Source organism: Taudactylus pleione, unplaced genomic scaffold (assembly GCF_031769625.1).
Source record: "Taudactylus pleione unplaced genomic scaffold, aTauple2 ptg000041l, whole genome shotgun sequence".
Classification (NCBI taxonomy): domain Eukaryota; kingdom Metazoa; phylum Chordata; class Amphibia; order Anura; family Myobatrachidae; genus Taudactylus; species Taudactylus pleione.
This window is the reverse complement of record NW_028284443.1, coordinates 15,083,034-15,109,210: the sequence shown is the minus strand read 5'-3', so window position 1 is coordinate 15,109,210 and position 26,177 is coordinate 15,083,034. Positions and strand designations below refer to the sequence as shown.

Here is a 26,177-nt window from a genome sequence, read left to right as displayed (position 1 = left end):
TCATAAGAGGCAGATACACCAGTCATAAATAAAGGCCAAGGCCTTAGCCTTTTCTTGCCACTTCGTGTGGTGAAAGGCATTTTGCCGATTTGATGTCTTTCTGCAGCTAACTTTCCCTTTGATGTTTTTTTGTTTACCAATGTAAAATATTGCTTCTTTGATTTTAGATGCCCGGACTTAAGCCCTGTATGCCCTTGGGCATCAGTTTTAGTAGATGACGTAGACAGACTAGTATAGTCATGATTGGTGGGACTAGCAGCAGCTCCAGCACTAGTATATGGCTCCTGCTCTCCTCTCAACTGATCGTTCTCCATATTAGCAACAAACATGAACAAACTGGAGTACAGCACACAAGTCAATTTGTACCAGTTTTATATCTTACAGTGTGGTATCAATGACCTACAGTGTCACAATATTTTTTATGAATATTACACTGTGCTACCACTTACAGTGTCACAATATGTGTATGAATATTACACTGCAGTTCCACTTAGTGTCACAATACATGTATGAATATTACACTGTGCTACCACTTAGTGTCACAATATTTTTTTTTTATATTACACTGTGGATCCACTTACAGTGTCACAATATTCTTTATGAATATTACACTGCACTACCACTTATAGTGTGGTATCAATTACCTACAGTGTCACAATATTTTTTATGGATATTACACTGTGGTTCCACTTACAGGGTCACAATATTTTTTATGAATATTACACTGTGCTACCACTTACAGTGTCACAATATGTGTATGAATATTACACTGTAGTTCCACTTAGTGTCACAATATGTGTATGAATATTGCATTGCACTACCACTTAGTGTCACAATATTTTTATGAATATTACATTGCAGTTCCACTTTTAGAGTCACAATATTTTTTATGAATATTACACTGCGCTACCACTTACAGTGTCACAATATGTTACACTGCGTTACCACTTACATTGTCACAATATATGTATAAATATTACACTGCTGTCTGACCGACAGCATCATAGTAAAAAAAAAAGTACACTGGGGTACAGCACAAAAAAATATATAAATATTTTTTTTTAATTATATTAATATTATTAGCTTTTATTTTTTTTTACACTGGGCACCCTTGGATGGACAGAGCACCCAGAGCACCCCTAGACCAACAGAGCACCCCTGCAAGACACAGCAGCCCCTTGATGGACAGACACAGCACCCAGAGCACCCCTACACCGACAGAGCAGAGCCCCCCTGCAAGACACAGCATCCCCATGACCCTTGATGGATGGACGAAGGATGGACGGACAGAGCACAGTGACAGGATGTGTGTTAAGTACACTCTCCACAGCCAAAGTGAAAATGGAGCCGATGACCGGGGACCTTTATAGATACCAAAACCTGCGAGAATCTGAAATGGGATTGATGACGTTTTGCCTCACTTTGGGATCCGAATCAGACAGGAAATCCCAAGCCGGACTCGGATATGGGCTCGGAACGTGAAGTTTGGGCTGGTCCTGTTCTCTGAGAACCAGACCCGTTCATCTCTAATTTTTAGTGGTCTACCAGCAAATACTATGGATCCCCAGGATGAATGTACGAGGGACCGCAGCAGATTTCTCAGTTTTCAACAGCAAAAGCAGCCCCTATAGGTTTCAGATGGCTTTAGCCATTTTAGCCTGTGGCTACAGTTTACAACATTTACCAGGAGAGACACCTATGAAATTTCTTCTTGGCTATGGGGTGCGATCCTATATGAGCCCTCGGCCCTGGATGTGGGTTTTGCTAAATGCCAGAGATCCTTAAGTTATTATTGCCATGATAAATGGTGATAAGAGATTATAGTCATTGGGGCAGAGTGGTGATAAAAGATTATAGTTATTGGGGCAGAGTGGTGATAAGAGATTATCTCTCTTGCCAACTTATTACTTCCTCCCACTCTCGCATCCAAGATTTTGCCCGTGCTGCTCCCTACCTTTGGAATGCTCTCCCTCTCCCTATCAGACTCTCCACCTCTCTACAAATCTTCAAATGGGCTCTCAAGACCCACTACTTCATCAAGGCCTTCCAGCTCTCATCCTAACCCACTTCATGCTCTTTCCTCTCTATCTTCCCCTTCTGTGTCACGCCTGTCTGTCTGCCCCTCCCCTTAGAATGTAAGCTCTAACGAGCAGGGACCTCTTCCCTCATGTGCTTCTCTTTACATTTTCTTCTACTCCTTACTCCCCATAAGGGAACCTAACACTTGACTGCCAACTTCATGCTGCTTATTGTGAGTGCTTTAATCGCTGTTGCAGCAATGTATATAAGTCGTGTCCTTGTCCTGCACTGTAATGTAGTGTAAGTTACTTGTTTCTTGTTCACTTACTAGTTTTATGTACTATGTAAGGCACTGCGGAACACTTGTGGCACCATATAAACAAAGAATAATAATAATAATAATAGTTATCGGCCAGTCCTTAAAATTTGAAAAAAAAAAATTCCATTGTGGTGGCATGAATCATAATATTACATTGCTTGGCAGATTCCTGCTGTGTATTTTGCTGGTAGGCCATGGAATACTGCGGCTGATTCTGAATTGGGAGCAAAGCAAAGCAAAAAAAAGCAAGTAACTTTGCACCTGTACAAAACTGCACTGCAGTTGGAGCATACTTAAAATGTGCAGAGAGATTTTGATCTGAAAGGGATGTGTCCAAACTCAAATCTAAATTGCAATGTACACTGTAACACTAAAAAAATAAAACTGTCCACCACTTGTGGGCCAAATGTAAAAGCAAACAGTATTTGCTAGAGATGAGCGGTTCTGATTCTGAAAAATCTGACAATACCAAAATTTGGGTCCCGGGTCGAACTGAGGCATGGCTTGGTTCCTCCCAGCAAATTTGTTTCTCGAACAAATAGCGTGGGATCCCCATATTTACAATTACCAACACCAGGCTGAACCAGCCATGATACAATGCAATAGCAAGGACACACACAGAGTGGGATCCCCCTGCCATAACGTTAGCCAGCTCCAAACTGATCAGCCCAGAGCTTGAATCCCTCGGAAAGTCAGCCCAGGCTGTGTGGGGTTAGGGTAATGAGAGTTAATATTGTTCTTTACAGATGGCCTACAAGTCTCAGCAAGCCTACCCTGGAAGATGGCACTTGTGGAACAACAAGTGCCAGCATGTCCGGACATTAAGGGACTGCTGGGGCTTGTCAACACCAAAATGTCAACATGTTGTGATGTCAACATGGACATTTTGTTGACATGCAAAACGCTGACATACAGTATATAAATGTTGAAATGTTGATATGTTTGTTATGGCAGCATGTTACATTTCAACAGTTCAAAATTATTTTAGCCTAACACTAAACTTAATCCGAACCCTAAACCTAAATATAAAACTAAAATGTACTGTCGACATTCTGACTGTCGTCATTTTGATCATGTCAACATTTTTACCATGTCAACATTCTGACTGGATACCATAGGTGTATATAGAGTTGTAGTTGCTGTGTGATCAATACTAGCATGTTATCATGTTCATGCTTGCTGTGTTCCCATATGAGAATCCTGTAAGCATTTGTAGTGAAGTTCAAATTTCCCACTACACATGTAAACCCAAAGTAGTACATGGCTTCAGTGATTTATGGTGCAACACAGATAATTTATTAAGTAGTACTGTAGCTATGCAAATTAAACTAGATTACTCCAATAATCAGGCACTTGTCATACAGTATATTTATTGTGCACATGGTTTTAGTTCCAATTCATGTAAATCATAGTGGTAGAATAAATAATTGCTAGTCGTGTCAGTTTGCAGGTCAATTACAATGCAGGATCAATGCAAATAAACATGCAGTATATAATACTGTTAAACCCACAGTTGTAGGAAGTTTCAGTCAATAAACGTATTTGTTGTCTGGACGTTTCTACCAATACCATATACACACCGTTCAGATTATACATCAGTGTCAGCTGTCTTGGTACATAGTTGCCTCAATGCTGATGTTGTAGAATGTATGTAATGTATGTAGTGTTGGTCTGTGCGTGACTTAAATATAAAGAGAACTCCTATGGCCGAGGTGCTGCTTCTTTCAAGGTAAACACTGTGACCATAACAAATGCACACAATGCACAAACCTAAACATCACCACTACCAGGTGCTCAAAGGACCAGTTGAAAGTACAGTTCTAGGCATAATAGGAAAATATTTTAAAGCTCAAATTCAAAATATCTGACCCAAAATATGGTGGAAAATGATGCAGAAATGTTGAATGAATAGACATTTGCCTGTCGTTATGGCATATTAAATAACATATTAGTGCATTTTCCTAATAGAAATAATTTTAATAATGATGGATCTACAGTATTATAGGTCACAAAATGTAAACTCTACTTATGCAACATGAAAAATTGTTAGACTATGGGGGCAATTCAATTAGATACGAAAAAGCGAAAACTTAACATCGAAAAAATGTTCGCACAATTTGCGTGTTTTGGTGCGATATTGTAGTCTTTTGTCTATCTGCGCTCCTGTTTTTCATACTATCTAATTCCAAAAACGCAAAAATGCATTTGCATGAAAACTGTTGGTGGAGTAACCAGTGAAATGTACAGGTGAATTTGGGGAAGAAATGGCAAACAATATTACCCGTTCAAAGTATAAGATCTGAATTTCTTTAAAAATTAATAAAAACAGCTACAATTGTGTAAATTTGGCCTACTTGTGTCCCTACAGCATTATTGACATCAATAACAATCATTTCCAGTCGATTGTAACTACCTCACAGCTCACAATATTGTTTTTACCAATATTGGCCAAAGTCTGCAGCTAGGTAGCTGGCTAAACTAAGTGACAGAGCAGCACAAACACATGACAGTTTAAAAGAATATAGCACTTCTGTGAAACATAGTGGCACAGCAACAGGATGGCAGATTAATAAACTACGACCACATAGAAATACTAATTTAGTTGAGAATAAATGTGTCCTATTTGGGACTAATGTAATGTTTATTGTGAAGATTGTCACAGTCAGTGTTATGAACATTGACATTTTGAATATATGAATAGGAGAGATATAACATGCCTGACAGTGCAGCCCCTGCATATAGGTGAATAATAATAACACAAATAATAATGTCTACCCAGATCTATTTACACATTTTGGTTTATACTATCCAAGGAAATTGTATTTTTTAGACAATTGAAAGCATCTTACTTTGGTAGCTTATAATCAAATATACAGTGTTTCTGCACTGTTTTAGTAACATTAACCACTTTATACTGTACTTTTTGTTTGCACCCAGCCACAGCAGAGTAATTCTGCAATAATTCAATATATGATTGGTTGGCTACTTTATCCTACACATGAGATAATGTGTCCAATCCAGCTCAACCACATGCTAACATTGGGCCTGATTGAGAATTGGGAATAGAGTTAAGGTGTGTACACACTAGACGATATTTTGCACGATTCGCCCAATTTCGATGCATCGGAACGACAAATCGCGTAAAATGTGTCCAAATGTGTGTCCACTCATGATGCCAATGCATGTACCCGCGGGTTGTACATCGCATCTTCAATTCTAGCCTACAGCAGGCAAGATCTGCCAATCTCGTACATGATGCACTGGAAATCATCGTTGGTCAGACTGGACACTTTCTACCACCATATCATGTCCTGGAGTGCTGGGGAGCTGCCGGGGAAAGTTCAAGGGAAATAGCTCACGATATCGCATTGTGAGCACATCATCTAGTGTGTTCGTACCTTAAGAAAGAGCAAGTAACTGCAGTGCCGTAGCTAGGGTAGTGCGGCCGGTGCCATTGCACAGAGCACCACATGTCAGGGGGCGCTGTTTGGGCCTGTCAAATTTCTGTTTATCATTCTCACTTGTAGCTTCCTCTTATTTCATCCCCAGCATCTCCTGGCCTCCCCTATCTCTTCCCTAGCCCTTCCCCATCAGGCCAAGACCCTTTTTTGGGTGCATTATGTCCCTTTGAAAAATGAGGGGGGCGCCAATGCTCTTTCTGTCACAGGGCACCAAAAAGTCTAGTTACGGCTCTGAGTAACTGTGTATCTTGGTAATACCATGCTGCACTGCAGATGGGGCAGATATAAATGTGCAGAGAGATTTAGATTTGGGAGGAATGTGTCCAAACTGAAATCTAAATTGCAGTGTAAAAATAAAGCTGTCCAGCATTTGTGGGCTATATACAGAAACAGCCAGTATTTACCCCATGTGCAAAAAAAATAAAAATTTACATATTTGCATCCCCTTGCATTGCAGCATGGTTTATCCAGGTTCACAGTAAAAGCCCCCATACATCTGTGACTGATTGCCGTGATCTTGCGATCCTGCAACCTGGCATCGCAGGATCTGTGAAATCCAACATGTTGGCACATCAGTGAAATTTAACATGGTGGATTTCACCGATCCTGCGACAGATTACGGAACATCGATGGCTGCAGATCTGCATTTCCGACTGGCAGGTCAGTGTTTCCGATCCAATCGCAGGATTGCGTAATACGTCAGCAGATGTATGGGGACCTTTACTTGCTTTATCTTACTCCATTCCCAAATCTGAATCAGGCCCATTGCCTTACCTTCTTAATATGCCTGGCTTTTCTATTATGCGGGTAGTTACTAATGAGAAGTGATTCAAATGAAGAGTTCTATAGCCAAAAGATCACTACAGTAATTTTGCTAACCAGTATCACACTGGAGGAACTCTCTAGCACTTTAACTTTTTCTACACATATAAGGCTAATGTTGACAGTCTATATATAGAAGTCCCCAGATTAATATACCTATGGCGAATGAACCTCTTAAAAATGGAGGTTAAAGTATGATATAATTAAATGTTAAAGACAGTGGTTTACAGCATTTTTTTCATGGCATCTCTAGGTCAAAATTTTCTTATTGAGATATACAGAAAATAAATTTAAATGAAGTAAATTGTGCTTACCTGTTATCCTTTGGTTCAAATATTTGTTGTGGACAGGGTTGCACTTCTGTTGTACACATAATTTATGAGGAGCAGCCATCAGCACTGGTTTTGCCCAGGGCTGTAACTAGGGGTGTGCAGCCGCACAGAGCCCTGTGGGCGGCACCGCAGCTCACCCACAGCTCCTGCATGTGGCTAACAGGGTGCCTGTAATGGGTGCTTGTAACGACACCCTGCTGCCAGAATCCCTGCAGCAGTGCCGCCTGGAGCATACTTAGGATGCTCCAGATGGTCACAATGCTGCCCTTACAGCCCATGGAACATCCTGAGGATGCTCCAATCAGTGCTGTAATCATCCGCTCCCGGCGTCGGGTCCAGGCCACGCCCCATCCTTGTAACTTCATATGGAGGGGGCGTAGCCTGCACCAAGCTCTGGGAGCACTAGCCACGGCACTGGTTTGGTCTATCACCTTGACCATAAATAATTTGATTTGGATACCTGCCATAAATTGCAACCCGCGATGCACTTAGAACTCCAGCCAATATCAACCACTGTCCCTAATTATCCCCAATTCCCAGTAAAACCTACCTTTATAATATTTTTATGTGACTATATAGTGATACTCTCTGTCATCCACTCAACTGCAGCTGGTTATGAATTAGTGTGTATAATGGATACTTATATATTTAATTCTGAGTAGGTCCTAAATATAATATAATAAATGACATTATCTATTTGTTTGTAATGTTTTACTAATTGTGTATTCTCTTTAATATTACTTATTAGAAATGTTATATATCTGACTCAAGGCCTGATTCAACAAGAAACGCAATTGCTGATACGCAAGCAATTGGGCGATTGTTATGCACTGCGCATGTGTACGCATCGCAGTGCGCGTGCGCAAACCGTGCACTGCGATCGGGACAGCAATTGCAGAGGCTACACAGACCCATCATAGAGTGATTGACAGGAAGTGCCATTTGTGAGTGGTGACAGCCAATCGCAGGCGTGTCAGTGCGTTTGCACGCCGTTTCAGGAGCGTGCATAAATTAGCCACTGCAAAGCCATATGCAGTGTGAGGTCTTATAGCGTGCATGGCTGTTAGCAATTTCTGAGTAAGGTCAGGGCTTGTGCAAGTGTGCGTATGGGTCTGATGTTACTTGACTGTACCGATAATTTCCCTATACTGCTAAGTATTACGGATGTGTGTATGGTAAATTGGGCTTCCTTATGTGGTGCTGAGTTTGCATTGTGATCACAGTGGTTGGCTTGCTATCGCAGTTGAACTGTGTGCGTAAGCAGTATTGCGATCGGTATTGAATCAGGCCATCAGTCACTTTCTCCAGGAACCACTAATGATGACCTTTTATTGTTTGAGGTGACACAGAAGAGTCACCAGGAGTTTTTGTGACATTATTGCAATTTACTCTGTATACAGGGGCATATTAAGAGGGGAGGGGTCTCATGTGCAGTCTCCGTCTGGGGCCCCCTCTTCTCTACCCGGCGGCTGGCAGTGCACAGCACAGCAGTAGACTCTGGGCACTAGTAGACTCTAGTGCTGTGCCAGAGTCTACTGCGCATGCGCAGGCCACTGGGAAAATGGTTGCGGCAGCCATTTTCCCAGAGACTTCCCTACTGCGCATGCGCAAAATGCCAGGAAAATGGCCATCACGCCATTTTGCTGGTGATTTGTACAGCACTGCTACCACTGATACGGGACTCCAGAGAGGTAAACATTGAATACATGGGTGCAGGGTGTGCGGTGTGGGCCCCCTTGGACCCCGGGGCACCACACACCCTGCACCCATTATAGATGCGCCCCTGTCTGTATACATTATCTGGTATGTAGTTTTGTTTGGGTGTTTTAAATTGCTGTATTTGCCTTTTATTTTTATTTTTTTTTTACTGATTTACTCAGCAAAGAACCTTATCTAATTGCTGGTGTGCTGTGAGAAAACATTTTGTGGCCCTCCGTTCCAAGTAATTTTCTTGATATGGCATTACAATACAAAAGTTTAGACACCCCTGCTTTATAGAAATAATTTGACCAGGAATTCCAATGATGTTTGTTTGGAAAAAAGTTATTTTCAACTTGGCAAAGAGATTACAGTATGTCACCTCTGATGTGCTATGGTGACATGATTTCACTGTTCCACAAGAGACAAATAAATATACCTGGATATCTTCCAAGTAAGATAATACAAACTGGTCCATTAGATCTCCATACACATTATTATTGAATTGCTGAAACATAGCAGGAGTATTGCAAAGGTCAAAAGGCTTGCCACAGTATTCATAATGGTAATATTGGTGTCTTCCACTTATGTCCTGGTCTGTCCTGGATCAAATTATAGACTTCCCTAAGATCTAACTTGGTAAAAAGTTTAGCAGTCCATATTTCTTGTAATAATTCTGGGATTAAAGAAAGCAGATATTGTATTTACTCTGCGCTATGGTTGCATTCACATCACAGCAATCAATGCAGAGCCACAATTTTAGAAACATTATGAATAAAGCATCGTCAATAGCTGGGAAAGCCAACCAATTATATCAGCAGATACATGAGCATGCAATGTTGCAAGGAGAACATTAATGTTCTGGTTTTCCAGAATGCTGGCATCAGGAAAGTTAGGAGAATGTATCAACTTGAGTATTAAGAATTCCTGACAATTGGATCTCCATAGTTTCTGGTCCATTAATGATGGGGGACCTATTAATGGTGTGTACGGGAACACAAGAATGCTTCTGAACATTAGAAATTTTAGAATCCTCAGTAAAAGTCTTTTCCCATAGACCCAGAATCAGTGATAACTAGAATGGCTATCTAATTGTTCTGGAGTTTGACATGCAGTGCCAAGGCATCAGAGCATTCTGGAATGGTGGCTGAAAGTTACAGGTAGGAGATGGACAAAAAGGTTTTTATACCTTCAAGAGGGCACTTATGCAGGAAATGTTTTGTGCTTGTATAACACAGGCAGAGGTTATTGCTAATTCTTTCTTGCGCCATTAGAGGACCGTGGACTCCACCAATTTCCATGTTTACTTCATGGACATGGGTACTTCAATGACACAAGGACAGGACAGTAGGAAGAGGAGGTACCTGATACAGGATGACCATCCCTTTTCTTTTCTTCCTATCATTCTGTACGACAGGGGTCAATAGTAATGCACAGAGAAGTACATTCCTCCAGTTCTGAGTATCCAGAGCCCCCACTGCCCCGCTGATCACTAAGTGTAGTGCGGACCGCAGTGAATGTAGTCCGCACTACACACTAACAAACACACCGCCACTGGGACTGGGTAGTATGCTCGTACTACCCGGCAGCGGTGTGTTTATTTTAGCAGCCATTGAGAGTCAGACAGACTCTCATTGGCTGCTGTGTCCAGGGGGGCCTCACACCGCACACCCTGCACCCATAGTATTACTTACCTCTCCAGAGTCCCATGTCGGCGCGGGGGTCCGGCACTGTAAAAACGACTGGAAAATGGCCGCCGCGCCCATTTTCCCAATGGTCTGCATATACTCTATAGACTCTGGGCGTACTCTAGTGCCCAGAGTCTATAACTCCAACGCTGGTCGTACACAGCTCAGTGCGCTACCGGCTGCCGGACAGAGAGGAGGGGGCCCATGTCAGAGACTGCACACGGGCCCCCTCCTCTCTAGAAACGCCCATGGTTGGTGGCACAGAGTAGAGTAGAGTGGAGTGGCAGGGGGTTGCGATGAGCGGGGGGGGAGCTGTCACTTTAAAGCAACAGGCAGTGAATCCTGAGGCTGCCTGTTGCTGAATGGGGTCCTACAATGCAGTACTTTGTGTGAGATCAGACATAAAGTGTCCAATCTAATCTGAGGAGTGATGCTGTAGAACGGTGCTGACTATCACAGCTATAGGGAAGTGAGGGAGGGACATGGAGAGAGGAAAATGGAGGAACATGGAGGTGGCAAAGGGAGAGACATGGAGGTGGCAAAGGGAGAGACATGGAGTGGTCAAAGGGAGAGGCATGGAGTGGTCAAAGGGAGAGGCATGGAGTGGTCAAAGAGAGAGGCATGGAGTGAAATTGTATTAAATAAAAGGGAGAGACATGGAGGGGGGCAAAGGGAGATATATGGAGAGGGCAGTGGAAGAGAGATGGAGGGAGCACTGGGTAAGAATTTCTATTTCTTTTTTAAATACTTATTACATTATTTTGACCCAACTACTTAAAAAAAACTGGAGTTGCTCTGTAATGGCTTATGGCTTGGGGGTGCCTTGAAAAAATGATGGAGACCCTAAGGGTGCCTCGAACTGAGAGAGCTTGGGAACCACTGTAGAAAATGAAATAGTAGCATAAAAGTTTAGAAGATATGCAAAACACGACACCCAAAATATTAAAACACAAATCAAGTAATAACATACACATAAACATTAACAAAAGTAATCCCTGGATGTCTAAAAATATATGGTTAGAATAAGAAATTAAAGTAATTCCCATTGAAACAGTACAAAACAATGAAAATGGGTCTGGTCACAGAAACTGCTTCTGGTTCTAATGGGAATGACAAATATGTGAGCCCTTCAGGATCTCTGGTAGAGTAACTTCAGTATGATTAGAAAAGATAATTAGCTTTGAGATTTTCTGCTGCTTTCAGTTTGCTAAAGGGTATATATTCTCAAACAATAGCAACATATTTGGAAAGCCAACAACCATCTACTGCTTATGGCCCTAATTGAGGAGATCAGTAGGATTCCTGCAGTAATGGAAGTGTTATTCTACCAGAAACGTGCCTCTCTTTATCAATACACTTTGATGTAGGCAATATGAACAGACTGTATGGTATAGGTTTGTGTAGATGGATATACTGCAGTTAAATGGAGGGCAGATTAGAAGGATTTAATTACCACGTACATTTATTATAACTTTATGTACACTATATTTTCTTTTAGGTGGTGAAATCTGAAAAAGTTAAAGAAAAAAGAATGAAATTATCAAAGAGTTATACATTTGGTGGCAAAATATTTCCTCAAGTACAAGACAATACACCAGACTTGAAATCACTATATCATGTCCAGGGTCCAGTGAATGAGGTTTATTCTGAAATCCTAATCAGCAGGATGTGTGCATGAAAAGAAAACAATACAGGACAAGCATGAAGAGCCCTCTGCAAATAACGTACAGCACAGCCTAACACCTCCCCTTGGTGCAGTGAGCAGACTGGACACATTACAAGCTTCCCCATTTGGCTGAGGTTGCTCAACTGAAGACATGTCAGGGTCTCTTTAAGCTTTATGGGCTCAAGATGTACTCACATAAATATGTAGTTTTACACCAGAAAATGGATAAAACTGAGCTGCCTTCAACTGCTGCCAAGTTTTAGAAAATATAGAACATATTTTGATCTTAAAGACCAAACACACATGTACAGCTTGTTTACCAGTGCTTAATTGTAAATATGAATTATTTATATCAGAATTGTGAAGTGGTTGTCTGTGAGTGATGTTATTGTTTTTTATGGGGAATTAATTTAACAGATCTTAGATTTTTTTGGGTGGTACTAAGATTTATCTCATGCTGTCTTCAGAAGGCTTTAGAGGAGGTCGTCGTCAGAGTCGATGTCAGAGAGACCTTTAACACAGCATTAACCAGTTTTGTGCAGTGTGTCTGCTTCATATGTTTCAACACCAACCAATTGGCATAGAAGTGCCCACGCAGCAATTGATGAGGGTGTTATGCTGTGTCAGTGGGGTTCTGTCACTTCTCGCAACAATGTACGATACCTTCTGATCCTCACATGCAATGGAACTGACAAGATGAATGTTTTCTATATTGGATTCAAAATTAACAAACCATAAAGAGAAGCAATAGTCCATTTATCTGTATATAAGTATGTGTATTATGCCAACATGAAGTATTTATCTATATACTCAGAGGACAACCTCATTTATTAGAAGCATATTGTATACATGTTGCCAGCATACTATACACAGTTTGCACAGCATTGTTATAAGAAGACTGAACTTGAAACTGTTTTGCTTGTACTTTATTATATTATTGTTGTATTATCATTCGTGTTTATTTGTATTTGTCTTCAGTTTTGTCACAGTGGAATTGCAGAATAATAACTTCTGTCTTTATTGCTTCCCTTGGCTTTCTATTGATATGTACTTATGCTAAACTTTCTCACTAAGCTGCTATTGTATTGTTGGTGCGCAATAGACAGATTTTCTTTTTTTATTAAATGTCTTAAAAATCTCACAGCAAATATTAATAACCTGACACTTACACAAAACACCTGGTTGTTAGTTAATCACAAAGGGGCTGATGCGGAGTTGAACACAAGCTGGCCGTAACTGATCCTACATTGCATGCACAGAACTAAAGGGGTATGTTCGTCCATACGGTATGTGGAGATGCACACATCTCTGCAGCTGGATCACCCCTATCTGTACAGTTGGTAGCTGTCATTATCACTGAGCACTTGCACCAGCAAAAGAGCTATCTGAAGGCAATTTAATTACACCTGTGCGCAACTCTGCATAGTCTGCAATTCTGTCACCAAGCATTAGCCTGCATGAGAACACCGTTTCAGTCCATTTACACCCCTTCAGTCGCAAGATGCGCACTGAAGGGGTGTATGACTCTGCTTCACCTGTAGTTTCGTATGCTTGGTTTTAGAGTATGCGCAGAGCAAATTACACAAGATGGACTTGTTTTAAATTTTCTACCTTACCACAATGTACATAACTATATTATATTGAGTTTGTGGTGATACAAAGAACTTGCATGCTAATAAAATCACAGCTACATTTGTTATTTATTTATTCAAGTTAGCATAATGCATAGAAATAGTTAATCTGCTTTTGTAGAGCAAATGCTACTGATAAGCCTATGTGCATCCTTTTCAACTACTATGTCTAAGTAGGGCATGCTACCCACACACAGCTTACTACCTACATATAGCTTACTACCCACTGACAACTTACTACCCACTAACAGCTTACTACTCAGCTTACTACTCACTAGCCACTTACTACTCACTAACAGCTTACTACCCAGTTTATTACCCACTGATAGCTTACTTCCCACTAACAGCTTACTACCTACTGATAGCTTACTTCCCAGTTATAGCTTACTACCCACAGGCTACTTCCTACCCATTAACAGCTTACAACCCATTTCACCTGATAGTAGTGTTAAATGTTTTTTTTTTTTTTTTTTTTACCAAAGCCATGTTTTTTGGTGTTTGACCATCTATGTGCTTTCTACTATCTTTCTCTATTTATTTGTGTCACCCTCTTATCACCCATAATATCGACTAGCCATATCTTCTCCAACAGCTGAGTATATAGTAAAATGCATCTTCATTGTCCATAAATCAAGTGAATGTTGGTTGCATGGTATGTAATACTTATATGGGAGAAAGGAATAGAAAAATAAAGAGGAACGTTCTAGGAAATATTTAATGTCACAATTACCATATTAATGCATTACATATTACTTGTCTAACATAGGAGAAAGATCAGAATTGTTCAATCAAAGCCGAGATTATTAAACATCTGTCCATACATGCAATAAGTTTCTGGATGTGCAGTGCATAGGTAGAGTAGACACAATCCCATTGTCTGGTTGTGAACTGTAATCTCTGACTAAAGTTCTGGTGAAATTTCAGAGCACAGAACCGTACATAAGCAGCACTGCACACAAAAGATGTCAGCTTGTTCACTTCCTTCAAGAAACTCTTTATGGAGCTCAACAGAGGCCCCTGGAGAGACATGATCTTCTACAACTACAAGAGTGGTCTGTGATAGCAGGAGAGTTTTGATCAACTGCGAGCTGCTTTGGGGAGGAAGCACTGTCCCGAACCACTGTGTTTGAATGGTTTATAGAATTTCAGCACTGGAGATGGTCCCTGGAATATGAGGAGAGCTGTGGCCAACCTGTGTCCACCATCACCAAGGACAACACTGCTGCCATGTGGGCCATAGTTGAGATGGACACCAGTGTGACCGTGGCCCAGAGAAGTAGATAGGCATCTCATCTCATCGGGATCCATCCGCTCGATACTCCATGAAAAGCTTGGCCTGAGCAAGGTTTCTACACGCTGGGTGTCCCATCAGTTGAATAGAGAGCAGAAAGAGTTTCGGCTGACTCTGTCTGGGAGATCATCAACGGTGATAAATCCTGGATCTATACTTTCAACCATGTGACCAAACAACAGTCAGTGGACCCCAGTTGGAGGTGCACCACCATAGAAGTTTTGATGTGTGCACAGCATGGCTGTAGATACCATACCACTTCTGCAGCAGCGCACACTGTCACTGAGGACTTGTATGTTTTGAGGATTGATGAGACCTATTTCTGAGGTGCAGCGTCTAATGTGCCGGCGCTGTTCACCAGGGACCCTCGCAAGAAGGTATGGACTTGGCTGCGTCCGACACACAGGTCACGGCCCTCAGAATAGGTTCCTCCATACAGGTGCTGGTGAGCTCTGTATATAACAAAGAAGGCAGATAACGTGGTCAACAAACTGGGTCAGAACCAATCGGGCAAGACGGTACCAGGAATCAGGAAATATCAGGTCAGGAATGAAGCCATGGTCAAATACTGGAACACCAAACACAGTACCAGGGAGGAGACGGAGACAGATCACTAACAAGCCAAAGGTCAAAATGAGCAGACTGTAAAATAGGTATGATAGCTGGAGTAAGGTAACTTTCTTATATAGGAGGAGACTAATCTCGGCGCCTCAGTGACGTCACTTCCCCGCTGCTGCCTGGCCCTTTAAGAATACTAAGAGGCCGCGTGGCCCTATGAGAGCCACAGCCGTTTGCCGGCAGAAGGGGAGACCAGCCGCAGGGACCGCACACAGTTTGTCCCGAGCAGCTGCAGCAAAGGAGAGGTGGCCGCACTAGGTAGCAGCGGAAGGCATTACCACCCACCATGGATAGCACAGTGTCCGACCACGGGTGCTTAATGATCATGACCAGCTGCGTCTAGCCAGAATTGTCTGTGGTAACAGACAAGAAACACTGGCTCAAATCACATCCACATACAATGCAGCAGGTACCAGACACATATCCAGAAGGTCAGTGCAGCCTCAGCTTCCATTGGATATGGGAGCATAAGACCCACCAAAGTGCCCCTGTTAAAACTATGACACAATGGACACAGCGCCTCCCCTGGGCTTGTGACATCACTAATTGGATTCTGGAGGCCTGGCAATATGTGGCGTGGTTCTATGTGTCACAATTCCATTTGTTTTTTGCTGATGGTAGAGTTAGGGTATGGCAAAGACCCCATAAGGTCATGGATCTCAGTTGTCAACAAGGCACCGTGCAGGCTGGTCGTGATTCCATAATAGTGAGGGATGTGTTCACATGGCATGGGTTGGGTCCGCTGGTCCACCTGAACACGTCATAGACTAATAACCACTACGTTGCATTGCTTGATGACCATTTGCAGACCTTCATGGACATCATGTACCCCCACAATGATGGAATATTACAGCAGGACAATGCACAGTGTCATCGGTCCCAAGTTGTCCAGAATTGATTTGAGAAGCATTCTGGAGAGATTTGATGAATGGTGTGGCCACCACGTTCACCTAACATGCACCCAATCAAGCATTTATGGGACGTGTTGGAGAGGTCCATTCACACCCAAGATCCTGCACATACAAATATCATGGAGCTATGGGAAGCTATACTGATGGCATGGGTCAACATCTCTCCAGAGGTCTTCCGTCCTCTTGTGGAATTGATGCCATGTTGAGTTGCTGCGCCACATTGGGCTAGATTGAACACAATATTAGGCAGCTATCCCATGACTTTTGGTACCATCATGAGATCCAGCTATTCAACTTGACTACTGAACACATTAATCTGTCCAATTTGGCCACCTGTACAAAGATGACAAAAGTCTGATCATTTGACAACCAAGACTGATTATCTAGATGATAATGTGAGTTTCTCATATTGATTTAAATAAAGGATGACTAGAATTAACTATTTTTTGCCACCTATAACAAGAAACAAATCGGCTCCAGGTAGAGATCTGTCATGAAATCACCCAGCTACATGTATTGTGATACATTTCAAGAGCTATTCTACTTTGGAAACAGAATAAAAAGATGCCAGCGGCAAGTACAGTACACATGCAAAGAATAGTTTGACTATTACATCTTTTCAGTTTTGACATCTTCACTACTGCATACAAAAAGATTAAAGAAGTGATTTATCAAATTCTGCCAGCTGCTTCTCAATGTTATAGTAACTTATCTTAAGCGCCTGCAGACCTTTACAAGTATCTGTGACCTTTAATGGTATGTAACCAAGGTGTGAAGTGTTCTGCCCTCTTATAGAGGACTATTTATATTTATTTGATGCTGGCATGGAATTATTCTTTCAATGCCCTCATATCAATGCCAATATCATCAACTGTTAATAAATGAATTATCTACAATTCATAGCAGTTGCTAAGAACTATTCTTTGATAGCAGTTTTGTGCAGCTGCCAAAATATATTCACTTTCACGTTTTAAATCCCCTAAAGGGTTTAGCTATTAAAATAATTTTTTAGCATCTTTCATCACTCACCACAAATGTATTTATCCAATGAATTTTAATAAAAAAATATTTGCAAGAAATTTCACCCCAGAGGTTGATATAATCAAGCTTTAAATAGCTTATATTTTCTTAAATGTAAAGTTATCTTTTAATAGAATTCAATAAGATTCGGTTTGAAAGTTTTTTTTGACAAATAATTGACTCTTACCATAATCAGGATATTATACAAACTCCAAAATATACCTTACTATGGAAATGAAAACGCAGAAATTATTTTTCCATTAAACATTGTTTGCACAGTAAGAGTTTTATCCGCTTTTCACATATAAGCATAAGCTGTGGACCCTAGATTTCTTTTCCTTCTTTTGTTCTTAAATTTCAAATGGTATCATTAATAGTTCTTGCTTGATATCACAGCCTAATTAAACTTTTTATAAAATAAGCAAAATAAAGACAATGGATTCAGTTTACTAGTTTACATTTTAAAATAACCTTTTATGTAAGTACAGAAGATTCCAGAAGAGAACAGAAGTGTATAATGGAATGGGTATGTAATGCTGGCTGTCGGGATACCTCCTGTCAGAATACCGACAGTGGCATCCCGATGGTTGGTGTCCCAACAGGGGTTGGGTAAGTATACTTATCCTCCCCCCCTAACCCTAACCCTCCCTTCTTGTGGCCTTACCCTAACCCACCCTAATCCTCCCCGTTAGTGCCTAAACCTAACCCTCCCCACTTGGTGCCTAACCCTAACCCCCCAGTGGCGCCTAACCCTCCCCCCTAGGGGTGCCTAATCCTAGCCTCCCCCCACCCAACACCTAACTAACTCCGTTCCACTCACTAAACCAAACCAGACTTACCTTGTTCGGGCTGGCGTCCTTTAGCTTTCCGGCGTCTGGATTAAAATGGTCATCGGTATTTGATGCCTGTCTTAAGTCCCTTGTCAGGATTTGGATGTCGGTATTGAGACCGGCGGCATCGTGGCTGCCGGTGTCATAGCTACATCCGTGTATAGCAACAGTTTATCTGATAAAGAAAAGTGTAGTTTTAAACAGAAATAAAATAACCCATCTAGGTATAAGGTAGAAGGAGGAATCTAACTCCTCATATTCCAGCATACAGTATCGGGGAAAATGAAGAGGGTTTGATGTTCTGTAAGTACCATAGCAGGAATACAGCGTGTCTGTAACTGAAGAAAAGGTGACTAAGGAATCAGAATGACACTATAAGCCTGTAACTGCTTATGGGCCAACTGTGCAGTTCAAAATCACTGCAATATCCACTAATGAAACTGGGACCATTATCCGGCTTCATGGAGAATAAATAAACTGCTAAAACATACTTTAAATCACATACATTAAATGTTATTAGTATAATTTATCTTAAGAAATTGTAAATATAAATATACTTACTCAGCTGCAGGGTATCTGGTCACAATGTGCCACATTATTGTGTAAGAAATAACAGTTCAACATAATTATACATGTTTTAATTGAAATATTATTTTAACCAACTACATCAACCTTTACAAGTGCACTCCAACTTCATCAACCTAGAGCAGATCACTCCAGCTGGATCAAGCTATAACAGTGCATTCCAATTCCATAAACTTATAACAGTGCACTCCAGCTCCTTTAACCTATAATATACACTCTAACTCCATAAATTTATAACAGTGCATGGCCAACTCCATCAAACTAGAACAGTGCACTACAGCTCCATTAACCTATAACAGTGCATGGCCAACTCCATCAAACTAGAACAGTGCACTACAGCTCCATCAACCTATAACAGAGCACTCCAGCTCTATCAACCTATAACAGAGCACTCCAGCTCTATCAACCTATAACAGATCACTCCAGCTGGATCAAACTATAACAGTGCACTCCAGCACCAACAAACTATAACAGTGCTCTCCAGCACCAACAACCTATTACAGTGTACTCCAACACCAGCAACCTATAACAGAGCACTCCAGCTCTATCAACCTATAACAGAGCACTCCAGCTCTATCAACCTATAACAGATCACTCCAGCTGGATCAAACTATAACAGTGCACTCCAGCACCAACAAACTATAACAGTGCTCTCCAGCACCAACAACCTATTACAGTGTACTCCAACACCAGCAACCTATAACAGAGCACTCCAGCTCCATCAACCTATAACACAGCACTCTAGCTCCATCAACCTTTAACAGTGCACTCAAATGCCATAAACTCAGTATAGTGCACTCCAACTCCATCAACGTTTAACAGTGCACTCCAGCTCTATCAACCTATTATACTGCACTCCAACTCCTTCAATCTATTACATTGCAATCCAGCTTCATCAACCTATTACAGTGGACTCCAATGGCATCAAACTCCATCAAGCTATAATAGTGCACTCGAGCTGCATCAAGCTATTACAGTGCAATCCAACTCCAATAACCATTAACAGTTCACTACAGCTCGATTGAGCTATAACAGTGCATCCAAATTCAAAAAGTCTCTTTTTATGTGAGTGCAAACCAGTAAAAGGTCAAAGGAAGAGTACTTACCAGTACACAGTCTATTCAGAATTTCAAGTAAATAAGTAAATGGACACAGTGACTCCTACATCTCACTCTCTGGGACATGGAAAATAAGGATGGTGCAGAACTGTATTCCTAGTACATGAATACAGTTACAGTACAAGCATTCTTTTCTGAAAATTAAAAAAAACAAGTTTGATACATGAACTTCATTTCACATAGAAATACATTTGACAACACAGTAGGGGAGTTTTAAGAAACTAGTATGTAAAATGATTGCACACAAGCATTCATAGGTAATCAGTTCCTAGAAGTAGCCATACTGTTTAACATGACCCATGGGTGCTGTTTGGCCTAATGGGCCAGACGGCTAGCAAAGAGATCCACCTTGATTCACAGGCCACTGTGCACTGTACACCAACACACATTATAAATACACCTACAGTAAAAGTTTTCTTGCACTAGTTTGAGAGGAGCATCCCTTCACCAATCTACTCTCAGGTTTTGACTTTCTACTTGACTCCAGACCTGACATGACACTGATCCCTGGGCAGGGGTGTATTAAGAGTATTAAGAGAGGAGGGGGCCCATGTGCAGTCTCCGTCCAGACACCCTCCTCTCTAGCCAGTGGCGTAAGTGAGTAGACTCTGGTGCTGTGCAGAGGAATCTAGGAAAATGACACAGCAGCCATTTTCCCAGTGATTTTGCTACTGTGCATGCATAAATCACTGGGAATATGGCCGCCTTGACATTTTCCCTGTAATTTGTATAGCACTGCCACTGCCCAGGACTCTGGAGTGGTAACAGAAGAAAGCAGATATCTAAGGCTGCGCTTAACCTATTTAATCTAATGGTAGCTGCTAGGAAAATGGAACAGGGAACCACCTACCCTGTTCATATACAGTAGAATTATATTTTTAGGAAGCAAACAGGGTATATTCCAGTGCTCACTTTTAGACTATATAATTCTCAATGTTGAACAATAATAATAAAATAAAACGTATCCAATAACCATTGGATCTACTGCATGTATAATACCATCTATTCAGTATATACTCCTCTTTTGGATAGATCCCCTGAATGATTCAATTGCTGTTTAGCACATATTGACTGAAATTCACGTTGACAGAGGTCACTGAATTTGCAGATTGACTGAAACGGATCCCATTTGGAATACAAAATTATTGTTTGGATTCAAGATTGTCTGCATTTACCTGTAGCATACTTGCATGATCAAAAAATGACTATTTAGCGCATTCTGACAGAAACAGATTTCATTTGGAATACAATTTATATATGTTGTTTGTTTGTAATGTCAATGTCAGTATACCGGTATTAGGAACTATATATATTTATAATATATTATTATTATTTTTTCCAATAGAACTATATATTGCATACATTGTTTTAGAATAAACACTACTATTTTTAAATGTGTCATTGACGTTTTATTTTACTATTATTATTCAACATTGAGAATTATATAGTCTAAAGGTGAATGCTGGAATATACCCTTTTTGCTCTGGGGTGGTAAGTATTGAAGAACATAGGTGCAGGTGGTGTGTGTGGTGGGCCCTCCTGGACCCAGGGGCCTGTGTACACTGCACACCCTGCACCCATTATATATACACTACTGTCCCTGGGATATGTAACCCCGTCCCCAGTACCACAATCACTGCAGTGGATAGGTCATTGCCTCCCAGCACATAGCTCAGAAATCTCCTGCTGCTTTGAACATTCTAATGATCAAAATCCACCCACTTCAAAACTGAGTACAAACATCCTCGACCAGAAGGAATTGTAAAATGGTTACAATAAGGAGCACAGACACTCACCAAATGCACCTCCAAACAAACAAATTACATCTTCTTCAAGGGGAAAACTTCACATTTATATGCACAGTTCATCATCACTTTTTTTATAACTGCTGTAAAACATTTAAACAACAGTTATTCTCATAGAATATATTTTTATTTGCATACTACTGGTGTGGAGATCTTCTTTAACCTCTTCACTGAGCATGATGTGTCCATTATAACTGTAAACTGTGGACGTCAAGTCCCATTTGTCATCCACAGTGCAGGGCCTCAAAAAAAATTAAAAAACACTAACCTTCTCCCTCTCTGTACCGATCACATCAATTTGTGAAAGAAAGAAAGAAAAAATGAATGAATAGTATGGGATGAATTATTTTAGGTTAATTTAGGTCTCCCTAAATTCTTGTTTGAAAGAAGTCACCTCTTTTAAATGATACAACTCATTTGCACTTTTTCTGACATTTGGTTACACATTTTGGTTACACATTTTTTGTTACAATGAGTAAAAAGACTCATGGTATTTTCTGAAAATGCAACTTTTACTGAATGGGTAGTGCAAATGGGCCTCATCACAGGGGTGAGAAAACCCCCAGCAGCGAAGAGGATAACCATTACAATGCTGCCATATTTTCCTTTACCTATTCCAGAGGTTCCCAAACTCCACTATTACAGTCCATGTTTTAAAGATATCCATTCCTAAGCAGAGGTGACTTAATTAGTACCTCATTCAATTTGATTTAACCATCTGGACTGAATCATGGATATCCTTAAAACCTGGGCTGTAATGGGGGAGTTTGGGAACCTCTGACCTATTCATTCAAAATCATAAAATAAAATTCATGTTTGGGCTTCATATGTTTAGTTTATGGTAAATAACATGTTCTTGAACTGACAATAAATGTTTAGAATACCCAAAAAAAAACCTACCTGATGTATTAATGAGCTATAGTACTATAGCTGTGTTTCTCATTTAAGCATTTCACTGTACAGTTTTCTGTTTCCCTGAAAATTGAACAAAGCTGTCAGTATTGGAATATATTAAAGAATCAAGCTACTATCCTCACGTAAACCACCATTAACGTACTGTATTATCCCTGCTTACATTAGGAATATCCATGACCCCTTCCACTGTGTACATATGGCAGGCATTTGTGGGATTTATTCTCTAGTCTATTGATAAATGGCAGCATTGAGCTGCCACAACTGTGTGTATCTTGGACGGTGGAATCAGAATCATAGGGATTGGTCCCTAACCTCACAATCATTACACAGTACTTATATTTGTAAAAGAATATGTCCATGATGTCATCTTGTGACATGAAAGGATGACATTAAAGGAAATTCCATACAGACAAGAAAGGCCATGGGAAATAGCTATAATCAGGATTTCTCTAGAGCCAGTACTAAAGATCCATACAATATTAATCTTAAAGTACTTACTGAACTATTTAAGATCCACTTGCCTAATTTCAATTCAAAATAGAGATGACCTATTGGAATCTCAGGCAACTCCTCATGGTTTCACCTGTTTAAAAAATAGTTACTGTACATAATATGGACTAAATAGATAAGGACAACGTGAAAATGAAGGCTAGCTGAGGTTATCCCAAAAATCATACAGTACAATTGCGCCCGACACCATAATAAGCTTAACTTGACTTACATAAACAGTATTCAACAGAGCCGTAACTAGACTTTTTGGTGCCTTGTACCAGGAAGAGCATTCGGCACCCCCCCCCCCCCCCCCCGCATTTTTCATAATATAGTGCACCTGTAAAAGGGCCATGGCCTCATGGGGAAGGGCCAGGGAAGAGAAAGGGGAGGCCAGGAGATGCTGGGGATAACAAGAGGAAGCTACAAGTGAGAATGATAATAAATAGGAATATTGACACACCCAAACAGCGCCCCCTGCCCTGCGGTGCCCTGTCGCACCTTACAGCCCTGGTATTCACAACTTTAGGACATAAGGCATGTGAGGGTTCAGGCTTATGTTTAGCACTGTTGCCCACTCAGTGTCAGCAGGTCAGCCTTAAGGCAGTCTGATATGCTCTCTGATGGTGCCCCCGTGAGTTTGGAATACCCCATGCACCATTATACTAATGTGTTAAAATGTGGTATTAAAATGTAAGGTTTGCTTCTGTCCACCATAAGCAGTCAGTTCAGACATTCTAAGTTATCAAGGCATCCACCATTCTGAGACCTGGAGTGACCTTGTAAATACTAAAAGCCTGATAAAAGCAACAAATTTCATCTTAAATAGAATTATGAAAATTGTAGACATTCCCCCAAATCAATAGCCCCCCCCACTCTCCAACAAAACTTCCAATAGCTTACCATATGAAGATAATAAAGTACATATACTGTAGTAGTAAAATAAATACCTTTCATTTATTATATGTAGCATTTGTAAAGCTGGGAAGTTTTGCTTTTGCTAATTGTCAGTAGGCTGGAGGACTGAACTCACCATTGGAAAAGTGCAGAAGGGAGATATCAACTGAAGGTGGCACCTGACTGGCTGTGGCATGTCTTCATCAAACAGTTATTTTTCCTTAATTCAGCTGCAGTCTTCCAATATATAGGTGGTTAAAAAAGATAACAGTAGGAGTCCCATGGCAACACAAAATTGTACAATCAATTATTATTGCTATTTTGTGTATAAGGTTTAAATATGTCAAATACTAAGAAATAATTTAAGAAGAGCTATTGAGCCAATCGATCTCTTTCTCCAGGTGTCAGTCATTTTATAATAATTAATGATGTTCTACATGTATAAACACCAGTAAATACTATTGGTATAAATAGTAAGCTCTGATGCCATCATATGTAACAGGTGAGTTGTGACGTCATCATTATAGTGTCATTTGTCCTAATATATGATATTAGAAATCAATTTGTATTTATATGCCCAGTATAAAAGCACTTTTGCCTCTTGTACTTTTATATGTTCACAATAATCTGAATAATAATCTGAATAATAATAATAATAATAATAATAATAATAATAATAATAATATTATTACTCCATATACTGTACGTGCATTTACATTTCACGCAGTAAAGAAATGGCTCTATAGCATTTTGTTATGCAATTATTTTATATTTATTCTACCTTGTCTATCCTGGTTGAGTGTTGTGAAGTGGGAAACTGTCAGACATTGGTAGTGTAATAAACCCTCACACTTGACTTCAGACACAGGCTTGTGATGGTAGGGAATTAAATACCTCAATTGCAGAACAGCCAGAAGACATTATTTAGTCTTAAGAGAATGTTTAACATCTGCTTTGATTTATCCAAAACCATTGAATGCGTGTTGCTAATTGTATAAAGTGAAGAACTGCGGACGGCGTTCAGTACTAAATAAAAGATTATCATTCTCCCTGAAATCTCACATAGAATATAAAGTTTGCAATCCATCTCTGGAAACTGCGACCGCAACATAGTGGAAGCAATGACGTCACGTAAATATCTCACTCCTATAGTACTTCAAAGGTCAGCTCACTTGTTACCATAAGTCACAGGCCATAATACTAGTACCCTGAAGAGCCCTCCGCACTGACTGACTGGGATAGAGAGCACAGGCAAGTACACAGGCTAGACACACTGGGTACAAAACATATATGTTGTGCTGATGAAGTGTATTGCTTCTCATTGATGGCATCAAACATGACAATGCAGTTGAAGTGTATTGCTTCTCATTGATGCAGAAAACATATTATGAACATGCAAAACATGTATTACTGTAAACTGTAAAACCGTGCAAAATCCTGTTTGCTAGCTTGTGCCAGTTGTTATTTTGTAAATGTGATTCTTATGGTCAAATAAAAGTGTTTGTTTTTTTCAATCTAGTATTCAAACTGCCAGTTATTTAGTAACTGTCTGATCTACATCCTGTAACTGTAAAGGCACTAAGCATAGGTCCTACCACCACCACATGAAGTGACGTGCAAACTCGTGAAAGTTCTGCTCCAGTGGTGCCAGTTACTGGGGCTGTCACCCAGCAGTAGACATCTGCACCCTCCCACCCAAGCTGGACTTACTGGCCAATAGGAACTGCCCTGATAGATACTTTGTTATTCATTACACTTCTGGCCAATCACAACAGGAATTTCATTGTAACGAAACAGAGCAAGTTGGGGGGATTGGTGAAAGGAGATATAGTCAAAGAGAAGGATCTCACCTAAGGCAAAAGCACTGGTCCTCCTTTCCTCCATTTATTGGCAAGCAGCATTCCATCACTGGCATATCTGGTCACATTTCTCAGCAGCCATTCATTGTTCAATCCAGGAATTATTGCAGTACAGACAATAAACTGAAACTATCTGATTTGAATGACCTGCTAAAGAGCCCATCAAGAAATCCACTGAGGCTATAGGAATAAATGTGCAGGAG

At 40.6% G+C, this 26,177-nt stretch overlaps 1 protein-coding gene across 4 annotated transcripts in view; it reads left to right on the top strand.

Annotated features, from left to right (window-relative positions):
• Positions 1-14,310, top strand: part of CPED1 (cadherin like and PC-esterase domain containing 1) — a 433,838-nt gene extending 419,528 nt beyond the window's left edge. For all 4 annotated transcript variants that reach the window (XM_088457671.1, XM_088457670.1, XM_088457669.1 and 1 more), the window contains one exon: positions 11,838-14,310. In XM_088457671.1, coding sequence (XP_088313797.1) covers positions 11,838-12,017 — 180 coding nt within the window. In that variant the 3' untranslated portion in view covers positions 12,018-14,310. The remainder of the gene's footprint in view (positions 1-11,837) is intronic.
• The last annotated feature ends 11,867 nt before the right edge of the window (positions 14,311-26,177 follow it).